Source organism: Macadamia integrifolia, unplaced genomic scaffold, assembly GCF_013358625.1.
Source record: "Macadamia integrifolia cultivar HAES 741 unplaced genomic scaffold, SCU_Mint_v3 scaffold69, whole genome shotgun sequence".
Classification (NCBI taxonomy): domain Eukaryota; kingdom Viridiplantae; phylum Streptophyta; class Magnoliopsida; order Proteales; family Proteaceae; genus Macadamia; species Macadamia integrifolia.
Genome location: NW_024870513.1, coordinates 471,830 through 493,563, shown reverse-complemented (window position 1 = coordinate 493,563; position 21,734 = coordinate 471,830). Strand labels below are relative to the sequence as shown.

Genomic DNA, 21,734 nt, shown 5'->3' with positions numbered 1-21,734 from the left:
TAAGTCCCTAGTAAGGCTATTGATCGATAACAAGTTACTAGTAAAATTTGGGATATGTAAAACTAATTTTAATGTGAGAGAAGAAGAACTGGAGGCCTTACTCCTCTATGACCTAGAAATGCTACTAATGGAAGGCATCAATGGTGGAAGAAATGGAGGTCTGCGAAGAAGATGGAGGCTTGCGATTTTGGGAAGAAGGCTGCGAACCCTAATGATGGAGGGCCAGTAGAGAAGGGAAGAAATCTGTGAGAAAACTCAGTTGCAGGGGAGGAGAGAAGAATCACACAAAAGAGGGGAGGAGGTCACACAACCTAGTCTTGCACCGTACCCGGCACCAAGACATTTAATTAAGTTCATTCTCAATTCTGTATCACCTACGTCAGAGAATTAGGCTCTGATACCATGTTAACAACATGAATGGGGAGAATGCTTGAATGATCTAACTGATTAGACAAGCCCTTTATTTATAATAAGCAAAGAACATAAAAAATTACAAGTATGCCCCCCATCTAGTCACCCACACTAAATAGGGTCGGTGGAGGGGGAAAGTCCCATTGTGCCCCTGCAACACTTAAACACCTATTCTAACATTTTAATACAGAAATGTATCTAACTATCACAGCCCACACCAAACTAAGAAAGTAAGTTTCATATTCCTACATCTACCCATATTTTAGGCCCATTAAAGTGGCCTATTAGGCTATTACAAAGAAAACCCATTGAACCAAAGCCTCCCCCCCATATATATGTATATAGCACAACCCAAGGCTTATTTCCACTAAAATAAGCACATTTCTCTGATTTATCTGCATCAATTTTCAAATGAATCAGTTTGTCCAGTTAATTTTTTATTAGTTGCTCTCCTATGTATCAGATCATCTGCATCGTTATGCTTCCCCTATGCAAGCTGTGTAGCCTTAGATTTCGGTGTCTCTAGTTTTCCAAGGTAAACATGGAATTCAGGTGCGAGAAACTTTCCAAAATGAAATGCAACTTAGATACCCTAGGGATGTTTGTTTAGGCCTTTTGATTAACTTCTCCAATATGCTCACAGCAAATAATACTCTACAATAATACATTATACATCTGCCCATCTAACTCTTCTGACCTGCTTACTCAATGAGGTGACAAATTACTTTTTCCATAATTTCCTTGACTAATTGAAAATTTTGGAGCAGAATTGGTTATAATTTTTATCGAGAAGATCTCAATCTTGTTGCTTGACCCATTCTCATTTTCTCTCATATTGCAGGCCTTTATGTTTTAGCTTCTGAACCTGTTCGCATCCCATGGTTTGATTCCATTTTTGCTGATATTGGTGATGAACAGTCCTTGTCGCAATGCTTATCTACCTTCTCTGGCCACTTAAAGCAGATTAGTGTGAGTCATGCGGACTTTTGTGTGTTATAATAATTAGTGTCATTAATTTTGGGCAATTCCTCCTCCCCCTCTTGACATATTTGGCTTTTGTTTTAAACCTACATATTGTATGTTACTGATAAAAAACCCACATTTGTATGGGCTATCTTAGCTGAACTGGTAGAATTTGCTCCTCTACACCACATGCAGTGTAAGTGTAACACATTTATTCAATACATGTAGCAAATCAAGACTAGTGAAAGAGAGCCTGACATAAATTAGCTTTTCCTCTCACATTACAATTAAAAATGACAGAATGTAACAAACGGATGACAGGGTGAGAAGTAATGTCACATAACAAGTAGAAAGCAATAAAGTGCATACTATATGCATTCTCGACTGAGTGTTGCCCGGGCATATACCTTGTTCAATGCAACCCCGGGTTATGGATCTCTAAATTTGGGTTGCTATGGAACCACATATAACAAATGACTCAAATTTTAAGGAGCAATGGTGTTTTCATAAATTCTCAGCACAAAAAGGACCCTATGGGAAGGAATAAAGGATTCAGGGATAAAATTGTAATTATCTTTGAGATGAAAGGCACTTTTAAGGATCTAGAATAAGAATGGTAATATAGTAAAATAAATTCAGAACCGAAGGGGGTTTTGAGTAATTTTATGTAATCCTTATTATTAAATTTCAGGAACTTGTGTCTTCTTCTACCTTAGGCCACATGAGCATGGTGGAGCCCAAGGTAAGATATCAAACTGCAGCCCTTTGAAATCCAATTCACAACTCTGAGACACCAGAGTTAGAACTGTCTGAGCTTAATGGGATGAACCAAACCTGGAGATATTGTTTAGATAGGTATGGAAGGATTCGAGTTGGACTTCTTCAATACAATGGCAAAACAGGTTAGATTTGGTGGATGCAACAACAGGGAGGCTTGTAGAGACCAGGATTCAGGCGGTTTGGGTCATTTTAGGAGAGAAGCTATCTACCAAAGTTTCACGTCGATAGGATTGGTAACCAGGGAGCTATTTCAACCTCTTTTCCAACCTCTGATAACACAAGTAGCAAGACAGAACTGGGTAGGAGTGTACCAAAATTGATCTCATTTGCTGATCCAGGCGGATAGTACCTTTGGGTCCACTTTTTTTTTTTTTTTGGGTGGATAAATAATTCATTACCAAAAGGGGGAAGTTTATACAAACTAAGCCCAATCCTTAGAAGGGGGAGAGGGAGAAAGAAGGGAGAGGGGACAAGCCCTAGGACACAACAATGAGTCAACACAAGAACAGAGCAAAGCAAGCTTGCTCTTGATAGCAAAGGAGATGGAGTCCCAAATTTGCTGGAAGGATCTTGAACTGGGGGACCATTTTCTAAGGTTATGCTCCATCCAAATGTGGTCGATAGTGGCACCAAAAGCTAACTTTCCACCACATCATAGGGAGATTTACCGGAGGACATATCCACATAGAGCCATTCCCTATTGAATGGAAGAATTCCACTGCTTCTTGGCAGATATTCAGAGAGGAGCCCTTTCCAAATGGAGGTAGAAAAAGGGCAAGAAAAAAACAGACGATCTACATCTTCTGGGGCATTCTATCAGGGAGCACGAGACGGAGAAATAGGGATCTGATGGTGGATGAGAAAGGACTATGTTGGGAGGCATTTGGGGAGGCCCACCAAATCGTGAAGCTATGACGAGGGATCTGACCTTTAAAGTTTGACCCACGCCAACTTGCGCCAAGGAGATAAGTTCCCGCGAGATCTGATGAGGTCCCAAGCCGCTTTGGATGTGAAAAGGCCCGTAGAAGAGGTAGACCAAACCGCAGTATCACCTCTACCATTTGGCCTTTTGGGAATGGAAGGCATGGCATTCCCAACAGAGTCTAACAGGGGAGAGGAGGATAGTGGTGGGGCCCAATCATTATGCCTAATGATATTTGCAACCATGGACATCTTGGAAAACCCTGAACTATACATGGATCTAGCACCAACTGCTTGAAGAACCCCTATAGGGTGCTAGAGGTCAAGCAAGATGGAGACCCCAAGAGCAATATGCCTGAGTTTCAAATCTTGCGCCAAATCTGTGAATCATCGAAATCATCAGGAGCCCTCCAAATGGAATCATTGTGTTGAGGATCAGGGAAGATCCAGTCAACTCAATACTATTCTTCTTAGCCACAAATTTCCAGATTAGCTTGAGGATGCCAACCATATCAACCTCTTTCATTCTTCTCAGGCCAAGACTACCCTCATCCTTGGGAAGATAGACAACAGCCCAGCTAGTAAGGCAAAGGAATCTAGAGGATTCCGATCCTTTCCAAAGAAACGAAGACATAAGGAACTCTATCTCTTTGATAGTGAATTGGGTACACTTTTTTTTTTAAAATCAGTCCTGCTTGAACCGGTGGTTCAGTTGGTTCAATTAAGTTGGATATTTTATTATTGCCTTTAATTTTTAAGGTCCACATCCTGTTTTCTTTTTAAAGACTTAGGAATGGTGAGTTGTAATAGGAATTGGCTAGGGGGTTTCGTAGCCAGATTCAAACACTGCTTTTATAGCTTTTATAAATTGAGACGAGGGATTCCCATAGCCCACAATTTTGTTTTTCTTAAAACTTCTGTTCTGCTCCTTTTCCTGGAGAGTTCTTACCTTGTGCGAATCAAGGTGTGATTGGTGGTGAATCCAATCAACACCTTGCAATGGGAAGCCCAAGTGCAATTGCTATTATTCTAATCTTCATTAGGGTACCATTCTGATCTTGTTAGTCTCTGCATTCTATCCATTGTTGATTCCTGTGATACCTCAGTCCTATTCTCACTAGGACTGCTGCTTTGAATGTGATCTAGAGTGCTGAATTAGATTCTGGTTGTAGAACTATTCAACCGACAGTGTCCTCTTTCATAATCTGGTCTCAAATTTCAGTTCTACTGGTCATTTCCTACAGTCCTACCTCAAGTAGGATTGCTCTTAAAGACCTGACACCTGAAATCGATACATGCTGTTTTTCTGATCTGTTGGGTGTGAATTAACAGTATATACTGATATTCTGTTTGGCTATATAAATCTGCAATTTGATCTTTATTCTGACCCCTGGTTTGAGAGTTTTAGCCCTCTCTAGTATCACTAGAGCCCCCCTATAAGTTCAGATCCAGCCATTGGACCAAGCTGAGATTTTCAGCAAAGTTCCTACCCTCTTTAAGGAGAACTCAGCGAGGATTTCAGACTGGTCTGACTTGTTGATTTCATTCTATACATTTTCTCCTAAATCTGGAAATTTGTCACTTGGTTTCAATTCATTTTTGATACTGCTTTAACCTTTAAATTTAAACTACATTAAGACCCTATTGGACCAAGTATGTGTAACTGCATCCTTGTCACTTGGGCACAAGCCATGGTGCCTGGGGACAAAAATTGCCTAGCCGCGTCTGGACTTCCTGATCATCTAAAGCAATGTCTAGGTGATGATACTAGCCTCATATGTTTATACAGTTCACTCCACTTATTGATAACAAGTCTAAAGGTCATAACCATCAATGTATAATATCTCTTCAAAGTCAAACTCCATGTATTGATCTTTTAGTAATTCTTAATTCCATATGGTAAACGTTTTTTCTGTATGGCAGTTCCACAATGGAATCAATGGACTGCACACCTAGTTATGCCTTGTGGAAGGTTGATGTGTTAATTCCATGGTTTAAGAAGTCAACCGATACAGTCGAAATTTCGACCGTATCGCAGGAGACTGATACCATTTTGCCATTGACTTTTTAAAGTCACAGGTTTCGACAAGTTTTGACGAAATTTCCCACATTTCGACCTAAATGTGGGAAATTTCGACTCTTTGGGTTGAACCAACTCTTATATAAGATACTTTTATAAGAAATCAAGCTCCTATTCTCTAAAATTCGACCCTCTCCCCTTACTTTTTTCTCTTTGAAGTGGGAAACTTGAGGAAACACTCAAGATTTCCCCCTTGTGGCCAACAAAATTGAATCTAAGCTTGGTTATTGCTTGATCCACATAAGGAAGGCAACTTGGAACAATGAGGTAAGTCCCATCTTCCTTTTTTTTTTTTTTTTAATATAATTATACATAGAGTAGAATTGAGTGTTGAGCGTTGAGAGATAACTCATAATGATGTAATATTTTTATTTTTTTGGATCATTTGTATTATGTATTGATGTAGATTGTAGACTATATATACTATAGACTATGTACTTATGTAGTATTAGACTTTCGGTCAACGACTCAATGTACATTACCGAACTTTTGGTGTGGGCCACAAGTATGACTTTACGTATATTTTTTATGAAACCAATTATGTGAATGTGTTAGAAATGTCTAAAATATGATGTACACAAAAAAGCAGGCAAAAAAAAAAAGATACATTTTGGAGGTCGAAACCAAAGTTTCCACCCAACCGGGAAAAATTCCCTGGTTTCCTCAAAATTTTCAGGTTTCGACAGAAATTTCGGTCTCCCTAAGGGTCGAAACCTGATACTTTGAACCTTGGTTAATTCTGACCATTGAATATCTATGGAATGGTTTGGGTACATGTCAAATTTCAGACCCAAATTCAATCATTTACCATCCCATATATTGGCATGCATCCTCTTGATAATCTTGGATTTTTTAATCCTGCACTCTTCCACTTGATGAACTCCGTTAAGGCTGAAACTTAACTTGTGAGCCATGGAACTTGGGCTATCCTGAATGGTGAATTTGTTTTTGTTTGCGCCAAAAAATCCAAAACATTTTTTTTTGGTGGCCAAGAAGAAACATATGTTTCATGAAGATGTAGATCGCATCTTCTTTGCCTGCCCCTTCTCCAAAGCTGTTTGGTATGGTCTTTTAACCAAGTGCTGGCCTAAGTGGTTTGAAGTCAATTTGGAATTCCATTATGTTTGAAGTCAAATCTAAGATTTCGGAGTCCCCTGGTTGATGTTCTAATTCATCTGAAATAGGTTTCTTGCAAATTCTTGGGGCCTCTCCTGCTGGAATTCTTCTGGTTAGGGATTTGTTCTGCATTTATATCTCATTGAAATGAGAGTGAAATCAGTGAATTGCCTGGCTGATGAGTTAGCTGAGACGGGACGACACATCTGATATGTTCTTGGTGTACCATATGCTTTGCAGCCTGTTTTGCTTCTTATTAAATTCATCATTGATAGACAGAAATGATGAGAAAATCTAATAAGATATTGTGCTACCATTTTCTTGTTTTTCAAACCTGTTGCAAAATATGGATTTTTCAACTTTTATGTTACTCAGTAAAAATATAAAAATATTGATAAAAAATAAAAATAACTAAATGGTGAGAGAATATTGTGCTACTAAAAAAAATTTAAAGGTCCGAAAAACGTAGTATATTCTCAGGGAATGTAGCAAGTGTGCAATGAAGAATATATTATATATTTTTTCTCCAAGTATGATGTGTTACCTAGAATCTACGACTTTTTGGATATTTTGTTGTTGAAAATTCAGAATAAAATTACATTTAAAATGCTATAAGAACATAAATCAGGCAGATATATCATATGTCAACAGAAAATACCCATACGACATCAAATAGTTCCAGACTTCTTATAGCTGTGTTTTATTCATTTTGGTATTATATGATATTTTTATAATATTTAAATAATTTTTGAATAAAATTTAGTGGGTCGGCTGGTTTCTCATATTTTGGTTGACAAATGTCCATATTTTGACTGAAATAGTGAACTTTTTATGTAAGAGTAAAATTTCAGTTGATATGATTGATGTATTACATGTATCCAAGGATTGAGGTTTTGGTTTTGACTTTTGAGACCAGTTTTGGCCACTGAGATATTTGGGGTTTGAACCAAAACCTGGGATTTTTTTGGGCCAACTAAAACCTATGTTTCCGGGCCCAATATTTTTTTTTTGGCGCTGCCTATTTTTACCATTTTACACTTATTCCATGAATTAGTTTCACCCAAAAAAAAAAAAAAAGCCCAAAATAGTACTTGTGGTTTGGACCCAAGTTTGCTAGTGTACGTTGAATGCTGCAGTACACTAGCCCTATTATAAACATTAACTTCATATAATTAAGGGGAAATTACTTATATCCACGAGATAAGAAAACTAATTACAAAATAATGTTTTAAACTTAATTTACATCCACAAGAATACACTTGAAAAATATTTACTTAATCCCCAAATCATTTAATTTTCAACCCACCCAAGATAAAAATAAAATTTAACTTATTAAAATATCTTTTTACATCACTTCTATCCATAAGCACTCATCATTTTCTATATCGAGTCTCCACCTACTCATCCTTTGAGGTTGTAAGGCAAAGCCACCACACCTCACTTCCCCACTGCCCTACCTCCCCAACCCCCCAAACCACTCCTTCACCTCTGCCCTGACCCTGCTGCCCCTCGCTTCCTTGCAACCTCGGCCCACCCTCCCCTGTCCCTGCCTAGCCCTGCAACTCCCTTCCAAGGGTCTGTTTTAACAGATTTATCATCAGTTTCACGCAGCGTGGTTCATGTTGCACTAAAATCCGTTGCACTGTCCTTTCCCAGTAGATTCAAATTTGGATCCACCAAATTGAACGTCTTGCAGGCAGGAGTATACTATCCTAGCCACGTAGATTCTGGTATGATGTTTTCCTGCTCTTCTATATGGATTCTCAAAAACTTGCTCTTCTTCTTTCTTATAATTATTTTCTTTGTTCTTTGAAGTTGAACAGTATTTTCCCTACCCACTGACCTACAATCAAACCACCTCTGTTTCTCTTAAAACCACAATCAATCTCTCTGTAACCACCTACCCATCAAGCACTCAAATTCACCCCAAACGTCACTATTTTAGCCTTCAAACCTCAAATTCTTTGAAGTCATTGAAGCGAGACTTGGATAGTTCTTATAAAATCCCCACCATAGCGTAGCCAGACCATTCAAATTTCCCACGGCATGCCTTTGTGTTTCATGAATAAGGTACTGCAGTTCACATTGGTAGATGTGAATCAGACTATATGTGTTTCTCATACAAGCAAGGAAAATACAGTCCTGAGATCAGGTTTTTTTTTACCCCCACAAAAGGTCTTTGTAATACCAAATGCTGTGGACACAGCTATATTTAAACCCGCAACAAGTAGACTCAGCTACGATAAAATTATAGTTGTGGTAAGTAGGCTGGTTTACAGGAAGGGTGCAGATTTGCTTGTTGAAGTCATTCCGGAAGTTTGCCACCTGTGCACTTTATTGTTGGAGGAGAGGGACCAAAATGAGTACGACTGGAAGAGATGAGGGAAAAACACTCTCTACAGGATTTAGAAAATGATGAGTGCTTATGGATAGAAGTGATGTAAAAGGGTATTTTAGTAAGTTAAATTTTACTTTTATCTTGGGTGGGTCAAACATTAAATGATTTGGGGATTAAGTAAATATTTTTCAAATCTATTCTTGTGGATGTAAATTAAGTTTAAAACCTACTTATCCTGTAATTACTTTTATTATCTCGTGGATCTAAGTAATTTCCCCTATAATTAGCTACAAAGAGGGGAGCGCTTAGTCCAACGGTAAGGTGCGAATGTGAAATAACCTAGAGGGGGTGAATAGGTTATAGTAGTGGATTAAAAAATTCTTCGGTTAAAATCCCCATGTATGTGATTGTAAATAAAAAATGGGGAATATAAAGAATAATCACAATCACACACGAGACAGATTTGTAGTGGTTAAACTCAACCTGAGTCTAGTCCACTCTTTACAAGTTCCACTTTTAAGGTATTCCACTAGCTCTCCCTTTCAGTACAATAGGTAGGGAGGAAAACCTTTACAAATCTCTTTCACAGGTAAAGAGGGACCTGTACAAATCTCCTTTACAGGTAAAGAGTGACCTTTTAATCTCTTTACAAGTGGAGAGAGAGACCTTATACAATCTTTTAAGGATAGAGAATCCCACACAAGCTTAAGTACAATCTAGACAAGTGTAAACAAGTTTTTAAAATGGAATATAAGTTTTGAGTTACCTCATGCGGTGCGTGATATGCATGGTTTAAAGTATCTCCGATACCGATACGATACTCTCCGATATGTGTCTTAAATTTAGCCGACCGATACGATACATAGAATTTTTAAAATCCTTTCGTATCGATATATATATATCCTACGATATATACCAATATGCACCGATACATCACCGATACACATCGATACAATACGATATGTACCGATACTCTATGGAAAATATAAAATCGAGGTGAAATATACGTTTCAGTATGTATCTATCAGTACATATCAGTGAGTATCGGTATGTATCGGTCGGTACATATTGTTGGGTATCAGTACGTATCGGTGAGTCAGTTCGTATCGATGAGTATCGATATGTACCAATACAATGCGCTACGATCATATAATAGCCAAGATGGGTAATTTTTCAGAAAAAAACATGATTTTTTGAGGGGTTTTTGTTCCAAAGTTGCTACCAACCATATGTCTCTCTAACTGAAGTGGAATCAAGGTTGAGAACAAGGATTTTACATTTATGGGACAATTACAAACCTTGAATTTTTAGTGTGATACCCTCAATTTAGTGTTTATGCATAATACAAGTTATCAATAGATTTTTTTAACAATTTTTTTATGCAAAGTGTTTAAAAAAGTGTTTCTTATACATTTATATGCGTATCTTTAGCTTATCGTAGCGTATCGTCGATACGATATGATACCCTCCGATACGTATCTTAATTTTGGCCGACCGATATGGCGACCAAAATCGATACTTTAATCCTTGCCTTCAAGTGCCTCTTTCTTCAAAGGAAAACTCCCCTTGGTGTCTCCATGGTCTCCTTACATGTCTCTCTCAAGGTTTCTTTAATCTTCTCACATAGAGTCTCTTTCCTTAGAACCTAGGGTTCCAAAGAGAGAGAAGAAGGGAGGAGACTAGTAGCTCGATCTCAAACCAACCTTATATGCTCTAATACCAAGTTAGAATATGTGGATGGGAAGGAACGATGAGATGAGTGTTGGAGGAGAAGAAGAAGAAGTAGAAGAGGGAGAATGAGAGGAGGTGATGGTATGTTGGAATATTGTGTTATGAGTAAAATCTCACTAACACCAAATATATTACTTCACTAACATATTTACGGGAAATTACACACCCTCCCTGAGGTGGGAAAAAGGAAAAAATAAAAAAATAAAACATAACAAGACAAGTTGGTAAACTACCCTTAGAGCAACATAACTAATATCTCTAAGACGATCTTTGTGCATTCTCTCCATATAAGAACTCTGAGATTTTCTACAAGTCTTCTACTTCATTCATCATTCATTATGAAGACTACAAAGGTGCATGATTTTCATATTATTGCATACTCATATAGTTGTATGTGACCATTTCTTTACAATATGTCTGATGATAGTGGACTTGGGGCCCTCTTTGGAGAGATTTCAACTAGTGCATCGAGTGGTTCTACTCATCCTACCCCCTTCGGCTTTTGATAACCTAAATACTCAAATTTTTATTGTGAAGTTGGACAACACAAATTACTTGGATTGGGCTCATTCTGTGAAGCTTTCCTTGCGGAGTAGGGAAAGCTCGGGTATGTTATAGGTACCATTAAGGTTCCTAACCCGAATGAACCGCCATATGCTATTTGGAGACTTAAAACTCCCTTGTTATGACATGGATGATTTTTTTATGAAACTTAAGATTGGAAGGTTTATGAGGAAAGAGACTGCCAAGGATATTTGGGACTGTGTTACCAAAACTTTTGATCGTGTGGGTGACTCGGCCAAAGTTTATCAACTACTCCAAAAGGTCATTGCCATGAAGCAGGGGGATATGACCATTTCTGAGCACTACAATATTGTCATTAGTCTCTGGGAAGAGTATGATCACTGTAGGGACCTCCAACTGTCCAATCCTGAAGATGAAGCCAAGGTTTATCGAATGCTTAAAAAGGAACGTGTTCTTATCCTGTTTGATGGTTTGAATCCTGAGTATGAGCCAATCCAGATACAAATCTTGGGCCGGTCTCCTCTTCCATCCCTTAATGAAGTGTATAGCTATCTACAGAGTGAGGAGACTAGGCGGGTGGCCATGGAACTTGCCCCTCCTCTTGAGCGGTCAGCTCTAACCACTAGCTCTTACAGAGATTGGCATGGTGTTGGCCGAGGTCAAGGCCACCTTGTGGAGATGACAGACGGTGTGATTATTGTGGAAAGTCTAGGCAAACCAAAGAGAGATGCCGGGTTCTTCATGGCCTTCCTCCTGGCATGCGTGGTGGATCTAGTGGTGCTCGAGGTGGACATAAAGGGGGAGCTAGAGCCCGCAGTGTTCAGGCTGAGACTGATACTATCGGTTCTACTTCTAGCATATAGGCAGAGCATAATTCCCTTACAAGGGAGGATATTGTGGCATTCCGCCGGGTCATGTCACAACTAGGGGGCTCATCATCTTCTTCACTTAGAGTGTCAGATTTCTTAGCTTTAGCCTTGCAGGTTTCCTCATCTGCTCCTTCCACAACTCCATCTTGGGTTATTAATTCTGGTGCTAAGGATCATATGACTGGTACGTCCCTTTATTATGATACGTACTCTTTGTTCCGGTAGAGATAAGGTCAAGGTTGCCGATGGCTCTCTTTCCTCCATTTCTGGTAAAGGTAGTATTCCTATTACTTCTTTCATTTCTCTTAATTCTATTCTTAACGTTCCTAACCTTGCCACTAATCTCTTATCTATAAGTCACCTAACAAAATCCTTAAACTGTTGTGTCACCTTTTCTCCTCATTATCTCTTTCAGGATTTGGTGACGAAGAGGATTATTGGCAGTGGGAGTGAGGAGAAAGGGCTCTACCTACATGAACCTCAATCCCCTTTTTTGGCTATATCTCAGTCCTATGTGTGTGGACGTACTGATAGCAGTTTTGTAGATTCTGTGATGTTGTGGCATCTATGTTTAGGACATCTCTTTTGTTGTTATGAGAAAACAGTTATCTCATTTATTTACTTCTTTTCCTAGTTCCCATGTCTTTCATTGTGAACTATGTATTTTTGCCAAACATTGTCATTCTTCTTATCCTTATCATTGTAATAGATCTACTGTTGCTTTTTATATTGTGTACTCTGATGTTTGGGGGCCTTTTACGGTTCTACTACTACCTCTTTACTTGGTTTTCGGTACTTTGTTTCATTTGTTGATGATTTTTCCCGTGCTACTTGGACTGTTCTGATGAAGCATAAGAGTGATATGTATGATGCCTTTAAAATTTTTTATCATATGATATGTACACAGTTTGACACCAAGATTAAAATTATTCATTCTGACAAAGGGGGGGGGGAGTATATGTATACTAGCCTTCAAAACTTTTTTACGGATAATGGCATTATCCATCAGCTAGCTTGTGTTAACACACCCCAACAAAATGGGATAGCTGAGAGGAAAAACTGCCATCTGCTGGAAGTCAGTAGGAGTCTTCTTTTTGGTATACATGTTCCAAAAACTTTTTGGTCTGATGCTTTCCTTACTGCTACTTTTTTTATCAACTGTATGCCAACAAAACTTCTTGGCTCTAAAACTCCTTTAGACACCTTGTGTCCTCAGTCGTCTTCTTTCTCTCTTCCCCCTGAAGTGTTTGAGTGTATCTGTTATGTCCATGTTAATAAGTCTTCTCGCACTAAACTGGATCCCAAGGCTCTTAAATTTATGTTTTTTGGCTATTCTTCCACTACCAAGGGTTACAAGTGCTATCATCCTCCTTCCAGACGAAGGCTTCTCTCTGAGGATGTCACTTGCCTTGAGTTTGCACCCTTTTTTGCACCTCATCAACATCATTTTCAGGGGGAGAATAATGGGAGTGAAAAGGCTACTGATGAAATCCCTTTCCTTTCCCCATTGCCTATCTCTCCTTTATGCTTGACATTGGAAAACATAAAGAGGTGGATATTATTGATGTTGGTGATCATTCAAGAGGTGGTTCAGGTTCAGGTCATGAAAAGGTGGACAATGTGTACACAAAGAGGAACAAGAAGACCTGCAAAGAGTCCTCTTTGAATCCAACTCCTGAGATCCACCCTCTTTCGTCAGGTAATATCCTTCCTTCCTCATCAAAGTTAGATCTTCCTATTGCAATTAGGAAGGGAATGTTTCCTATGACTCTGTCTCCCCTACAGGTGTTGCATTTACTATTTCTCTCTCATTTGTTTCTATTCCTAAGAATGTTTCTGAAGCTATGTCTGACCCTAAGTGGAAGCAAGCTATGACTAAGGAAATGATGCCCCTCGAGAAAAATTGTATACGAAAATTGGTTAACCTCAATTGGGAGAACTCCAATTGGATGTAGGTGGACCTACATAATCAAGTACCAGTTAGATGGTACTATTGAGAGGTACAAGGCAAGGCTGGTGGTAGGAGGGTACAATCAAGTGTATGTGATTGACTATCAGGAGAGATTTGCTCCTGTGGCTACGCATAACACCATAAGGGTACTTTTATCCCTGGCAGTTAATAAGGACTGGCCATTGTATCAATTGGATGTGAAGAATGCTTTCCTACATGGCTACTTAAAAGTGGTGGTGTATATGTAAACTCCTCCCGGCTTTAAGTTTCCTTCAGCTACAGGAAAGATGTGTCTTTTCAAGAAGGCTCTGTATGGTCTTAAACAATCTCCAAAGGCTTGGTTTGGAAAGTTCAGATAGGCCATTCTGAAAAATGACTATTCCCAAAGTCAGGCTAACCATACTTTGTTCACTAAACGTGGTGATGGCACTGTTACTGTCTTGATTGTCTATGTTGATGACATTGTGGTAACTGGTGATGATAGAGATGATATAGCCAAGCTGAAGAACTACTTAGCCCAACAATTTGAAATCAAAGATCTGGGACCCCTAAAGTACTTCTTGGGGACTGAAGTGTCTAGATCCAAGAAGGGCATAAATATATGCCAAAGGAAGTTTATCCTAGACCTATTGAAAGAAACAGGAATGATAGGTTGCAAATTACAAGTTCTCTTATTGAGCAAAATCATAAGCTGGGAGAAGATGCTGGCCCTTTGATGGGGACATCAAGGTGTACAAGCGCAAGAAGAAGAAGAAGAAACAGCCATCTTTGTGGCTAGAAGAATAGAAAGAAGAAGAAGAAAAAAGGAGGAAGAAGGAAAGCTCAATCCAGCCATTCCAACGCTGGATCAGGTCCCTTTCTCTTTCCAGATTTTAGAAGATCTTGTGGGCCCCATTAGTTATTAGTTTAGTAGTTTATTTGTAGTATATTCTTTTCCTTGTTAATCTTTTAATTAGTTAGGAAACTACTTTATTGGTTGATTAGTTTTTAGGAAGTCTTTATTTACTAGTCAATTGACTCTTTTTTTTTTAGTAACTAAATTGATATTTATGTAATGGCTTAGGCCACGGTTGAATAAGGAATGTTAATTAAAAAAAAAGCCAAGAACAAACCCCCACCCCTCTCACGGTTCTCTCTCTCTCTCGTTTTCTCACTTTTCTCTCTCGCCTCTTTCTTCTCTCAGCCTCTCGGCTCTCTCTTGTCTTGCCTCCCTCTCTTTTCTTTTCATTCTTATTTTTCTGCTGCTGTTTTTGTTGCTACTGATCTCCCCTTTCGATGTTCACTGTTGCTGCTACACACTGCTGCCCCTTACCTCACTGCTACTGCTACACACTGCTGCCCTTACCTCACTGCTGCTGCTACACACTGCTGCCATTACATCACTGCTGCTGTTATACACTGCTGCCATTACATCATTGTTGCTGCTACACATTGCTGCCATTACATCACTGCTGCTGCTACCCTCGGTTGCTGCTACTCTCGGTTGTTGTTTACTCTCCGTTGGTGCTGACCTCTCTACAATCGGCTGGACTTGTCTTCATCAACTAAAGGTGGATTGCTTCTCTTTATTTTGGAGGACCTTGATCTCTTCTTTTCTCCTCAGATCTGAACAGCAGTATGGTAAAACACTAAACTAAACCCTCCCCACTTCCATTAATCCCTATTATATATTGCAGCCCATTGACATTGAAGCCAACCTTTGCCCTTTGTTTATGCCTATTTTTACCGGTTGTTTTATGTTGTTTCGTCACTGCTATATCTCCAAAGAACCCTTGCTGATTTTCTATTTTAGTTGGTTGCTAGAGGACATTGATTGTTTGCATATCTAATTTGGGTGTCTAGATTGATTTGTGCTGAACCTAACATTCGTATGTCATTTGTTCCCTTCCCCATGTCCCCACTTGAAACTTAAGTAAGAATTTATGTGTTTTTCCATCTAGATTATTATTGCTTTTGGCTACTTTGTTTATTAGTCTCGTTTTATCTTGCATGCTTAATCTTGTTTGCTGAGTTTCTTTGGTCCTATCTACCTAAGCCCCTTGAGTTAACCCTACCTAGTTAGTTAATCTTGTAGGAGACCTAGTCACCTAGGAACCCCCTACATCACCCTTTTCTTATTGATGCAGGAAAATATCAGAGGCTAGTTGGGAAACTTATTTATTTTTCCTTGACTTGCCAGACATTACTTATGTAGTGGGGGTGGTGAGTCAGTTTATGCATGCTCCCAAGAGTGGGCACTTAGATGCGGTATACCGCATTCTCTGGTACTTAAAGTCCTCTCCAAGAAAAGGATTACTTTTTTCCAAGCATAACCACATAAGGATAGAAGGCTTCACTGATGCAAATTGGGCTGGCTCAGTCTCTGGCAGGAGATTTACATCAGGCTATTGTACATTTGTAGGGGGAAACGTAGTCACATGATAGAGCAAGAAACAACCTGTGGTGGTTCGATTTAGTGCAGAGGCAGAATTTAGAGCTATGACTCATGGAGTGTGTGAGTTTCTCTGGTTGAGAAGGTTGGTCCAAGAGTTGGGATTTGATAGTGAGGCACCTATGAGGCTTTATTATGACAATAAAGCTGCCACAAGTATAGCCCACAACCCTGTGCAACATGACAGAACAAAACACATGGAGGTGGACAGATACTTCGTTAAAGAGAAGATTGACTCTAGTTACATATGTACCCCTTTTGTGCGGACTGGAGATCAGTTGGCTGATATCTTCAGAAAGGGTCTTCTTTATCATCAATTTAGTTTTCTGTTGTCCAAGCTGGGAATGTATGACATTTATTCTCCAGCTTAAGGGAGAGTGTTAGAGATATTAGTTATATTGCTTTAAGGGTAGTTTAGTAACTTATCTTATTATGTTTATTTTTTTCCCTCCTTAGGGAGGTATGTGTAATTTCCTGTAAATATGTTAGTGAAGTATTATGTTTGGTTTTAGTGAGATTTTATTCATAACACACCATTCCAACATACCATCGCCTCCTCTCCTTCTCCCTCTTTTACTTCTTCTTCTCCAACTCTCATCTCATTGTTCCTTCCCATCCACATATTCTAACTGATTGAACTCAATTAATTATCACCCTTCCTTACTTGTTAGCTTTTGATAATGATGCTCAATAGATAGATTAATTGTATTTTTAATGAGCTGCAAGTGGGGTATTTTTATGGGTGATTAAATGTCTTAAACAAGGTATGATAATTAATTTTGCGCAAAAATTGTCTTAATGGACACTTTTTGTCTCTACCGGTAACTGCCAGAGTTACTGGTAGGATCCGGTGGTTACCAGATCATATAGCCATGGGGGTAATAGATCTGTCAGGATAAAAAATATAGCTGTTGGAAGGATTACAGACCATCTGGTAGGCATTCGGCTAGCTGGAGACATTATTGGTAGGCATTCAGTAGGGTACCGGCAGGGTTTCATAGGTACCAGTTGACTGCTGTTGGCCTTGGTCTGATGAGTTCATTGTAAACAGAACTCTACTGGTAAGGGTTCCTACCGGTAGTTACTGGCAGGCCCCTAGATTTTGGCTTAACTTACTACTGTTACTAAAACAGTCTTAACTTCCTTATATGGAGTCCGATTGACCCGGTTCCACAACTCAAAGATCTACACTTTTGCAGTTGAAGTTGACTTTAAATTCAGTCATTAAAAATGACTAAAATTCCCTTAAGTAATTACCTTGCTGTTAACTCAACACGAAGTGTGACTTGGCATTGCTAACACTCCTTGGGTCTTAAGGCATTGTCAATAGGCACCACCTAGAGTCATACTAGTGTACTTTACAATGCACGTATGCAAAATTAAATGCGGTGTAGTGTGTGCAATGTGTGTGCTATTACATAAGACTCTACACAATAGGTCTTCTATATTGACTTCTTGTAGACTTGTCATTTGCATCTTCGCATTGTCTTGTATACTTGACATCTTCACATCCTTAATGCATGAGGTTGACATGATCTTCAAGAGGTCTTCATGTCTTGATATTTGAGGTCTTGAGGTCCAGCATCTTAAGGACTTTGTTACTCGTGTCATGTTAAGGATCTTACCTTCACATATAACTTGGTAGTCTGGTAGATCATCATTAGTATTTACATTTGTTTGTTATCATCAAAACCAATATGGAGTTGGTACTCCGGAGGTGAGTGGGTATCCCCAACAGAATATTGCAACCTGGTGGTCAAGCGGTCGAAACATTCTCTCAACATTCTCGGGGTAAGGCTGTGTAGTTGTCGCCCCCCGGACCTCACACATGCTGGAGCCTCGTGCAACGGGTACACCCTTTTTACATATAATTAGCTATTGGAAATGTAAATATCCAATTAAAACAATCAAAAGATACATTAGGGTATAGAACACTCACCACTCAATAAATGGACTATCTTGGTGGGTCTAATCCACTAGTTTTATACCACTGAAGATGTCGGTGATGCTCCTCTGAATGAATCACATATGAATCCCATGACATTTTTTGTGCCCAACAATATGTATTTGTACTAATTCTTCCAAAAACTAGATTTGAGGAAAAACCATGACCTTCGAGCTCCAATCATGCAAATCCAAGCTATAGAAGGGTTGAATGAGTAGAAGAATGTAAAATTTTCGTAAAATCCCCCTTGGCAATGTTGAACTTTTGAAACTCTCTGCTCTTGGTTGAAACTGAGTGTTGAAACTTGTGAAACCTATCGAAACAAGGTCTAAACCTGGTACAAACCAGTTTCGACCCTTGTTTTCATCTTTGACAAGGTTGACTTTGAGTTGTCTTGACCGAAGAACCATGCATGTATCCCACCCAAATATTATGATTACTTTCTCAATTAAATATTTCACTACACTCTTGGTCAGATGGAAAAAGGTTGGTATATTTCTTCCAAAATATGTTAAAATTTTGTACCTTCGCATAAAACTCTTGTGAAGTGGTTAGCAGCATGTCAAAGAATATTATCAACATGAGAAAATCTTAATCTGTGAAGTATTGAATAATTTTAAATTTTTTTTGTATTGCAGTTATATTTATTAATTATTATTTTTCATCCAAATTATCTCTTTTATCATCATTTGCAGGCAATTCAAATACAGTCAACAAATAAGTCATTGGTATTATTAGATGAAGTAAGTATTTCAACCTCCTCTTTCTTCAATCTGTCTTCATATTATGGTTGGGATTTTAAACTTCACTCGTTATGAAGAGCCAGTTCATGGATATGATCTTGATATTGTTCTCTACAAAGCTTTACGATAACCTTGTGATCCTCAGTCTTCTTCTTCTTCTCTGTTATTTTATCTTTATTTTCTTCACACTTCAATCCTTATGAATGGTGTGACTTGGGAGCATCCAATCAGACAACCAACAACGCCATATCATTGTTTATGAAGGTGACATATGTAAAATGCTTGGAACATATTAGCCACCTCAGCTATGAGTGGTGCATCCTAGCAAGAGTCTCTAAAACAACTATTTCCATCTATTTCTTGGGCAATTTTTTGGAGGTCAAACCTCACCTTGTTAATGTAGTTTTGCTGCTATTTTATAAGTTAATTCACTTACATTCTCATGAGGTCAAGGTGTTTCATGTCTGGGCTATATGAGAAAGTTATGCGTGGCTTATTAGAAAGGGTTAAAAAATTATGGAATTTTTACTAGTTTCCCTCTTGTTGGAGTAAGTAATTGAGTGTCTTTAAGGGGTTTGTTGAATTATCTGTGGCATCATCTGAGGTTTTCTTAAGATGTTTTTATTTTCTATGTAGTTTTCTCTATTTGTAATTGATGGTGCCCTTTTGGTATTAACTGCTGATATGCTTTAAACAAAGAGGAATGTTGAAACTGGGTAGATTTAGCAAACCATATTTAGTTGGGTCTTGAGGCTATCCTGAGTTAAGTTGAATATGTAGCCCTTTGAGACTTGTATTAATTTCTGGCTTGTCACATGATTGCCTATTTATGTTCTATGCTATTACGGTAGATTCTCATGAATTAACTGGTCAATGTCAATACGGCTGCTATAGCTATTTTTCACTGGTTAGCTACAAGACATATGGAGAATGCAAATCCAGTAAAAAAGACTGCTATTCTCATGTTTCCTGCCAATTGTTCTTCCTGTCTCCAAGTCCTAGAAGGCACAATCTGAAAAGACAAAAAGAAGAAGAAAAATAAGAAAAGAAAAGAAAAGAAAAAAGACTTTGCAATTCGTGAAAGTTGGGAACATGTACAATAGAGGATGAGGGCATGGAAAGACCAAAAGAGAAATAGAAATGTGTTCCTCACCAAACAAAGAATAACATCACTAGCACCAACAGAATTTTTATTGTGCAAACAATTCACATCTATTGAATCTGGATGTGAAGATGCCTTCACTATTCAAATGGCACTAAAAATCATCGTGGTTTTTATTTTTTTATTTTTATGAATAAATAAATTCATTACCAAGGAGGAAAGAATATACAAGGGGGGGAGGGGATCATAAGCTACAAAGCACCGGACAAGGGCTCGGTGCCACAAGCCACACTAGGGGGAAACATCAATTTGGGGGGGGGGAGATAATAGAGCCAGGGAGACCCCAGGACACAACAGAATGCCTATTCCTTAGAGTGTCGGCGATAGGGCGATGCAGATGACTGAGGCAACCAAGTTTGGAGCTAACATCAAAGTAGATGGCTTTCCAAATCTTATCAAACAAACGGGAGTTGGCACTCCATCCACTCTGATTGCGTTCCATCCAAATATGACTGATTGTAGCACAAAAGGCATGCTTCCCAGTTGTATCACAAATAGAGGGCCCACAGAAAGTCATGTCTACCCAGATCCACTCTCTGTTCAATGGAAGGATAGGTCTGTGGGAAGGCCAGCCGAGGTTGAGGACTCTCTTTTAGATGGTAGAGGAGAAGGGGCAGGAGAAGAAAAGATGGTTGACATCTTTAATGCCATTCCAATAGAGACAATAGGCACGGGGGGCCTAGATGTGACGATGGAGGAGGAAGGATTGCATGGAGAGGCAGTAGGAGAGGGTATACCACCCAATGAAGTTTTGGCGGGGGATGTGACCTTTAAACTAGATGATGTTTCTCTGGATTAAAGGAGCTTTGAGCCGAATGAGGTCCTAGGCAGACGCTGATGAGAACCGCCCAAAGAGGATGGGGTCCAGAGGACAAAATCGCCTCTTCCTCTATGGCCTGGGGGACGGAGGCCCAGAGATCAGCAATAAGGGGAGAGGAGTGGGGGGAGTCCAAATGCCCTGAGTTAGGATGGAGGAGACTTTGGCAGACTGGGGAGTAGATAATCCTAGGAGAGACCAAAGGAAGGAGGATACCGGAAGCGTGCCAAGGGTCAAGCAGAGGAAGGTCGTGGTACCATCGCCGATGGAGCATTGAGCAAGAGATAGTGCCCATGGCAATAGGCTTGGAGGAGAGAATTTTACGCTAGATCCAAAAGGAATCAATGGGAGGAGAGACAAACCTGATTGAATTATTTTTAAGGAGGGTGGAGTTGACCCGAGACACCTAGATACTGCTGCTCTTCGAGGCAATCTTCCAAGTGGGCTTGAAAATGCCAGCATTGTTGACATCTTTAGGTCTCCTAAGGCTAAGCCCACCTTTGGATTTGGGAAGACAGACTGGTGAAGGAATTTGGAGGCTTCAACTCCTTTCCAAAAGGAGCAAAAGAGATTCTCTATAGATTTGGAGACGAAGGCTAGAAGCACAAAGATACTAGTCCAATAAAGATACATGGATTGGAGAACGGAGTGGATAAACACAAGATGACCAGCATAGGAGAAGAGTTTGACATTCAAGAGTTGGAGCCTTTTCCTCAGCTAGTCAAGGATAGGGGAGCAGTGGTGTGCAGAGAGCCTAGAGGTGATAAGAGGGAGACCAAGATATTTGATAGGGAAGGAACCAAGGGAGAATCCAATAATCTGAAGGAGGGACTGGGTGGAATACGAAACAACAGAGAGAAAGAGAGTGCATTTATGCAGATTGATACGGAGGCCAGAGAAGGACTAGAAGAGATGGAGGGAGGACATGATGGAAGAGATGGAGGCTGGATC

At 39.3% G+C, this 21,734-nt stretch overlaps 1 protein-coding gene across 3 annotated transcripts in view; it reads left to right on the top strand.

The window, feature by feature from the left end:
• The window catches only part of LOC122069690 (endonuclease MutS2), a 121,277-nt gene that overhangs the window by 36,230 nt on the left and 63,313 nt on the right, over positions 1–21,734 (top strand). For all 3 annotated transcript variants that reach the window (XM_042633758.1, XM_042633759.1, XM_042633760.1), the window contains exons 12-13: positions 1,253–1,380; positions 18,757–18,804. In XM_042633758.1, coding sequence (XP_042489692.1) covers positions 1,253–1,380; positions 18,757–18,804 — 176 coding nt within the window. The remainder of the gene's footprint in view (positions 1–1,252; positions 1,381–18,756; positions 18,805–21,734) is intronic.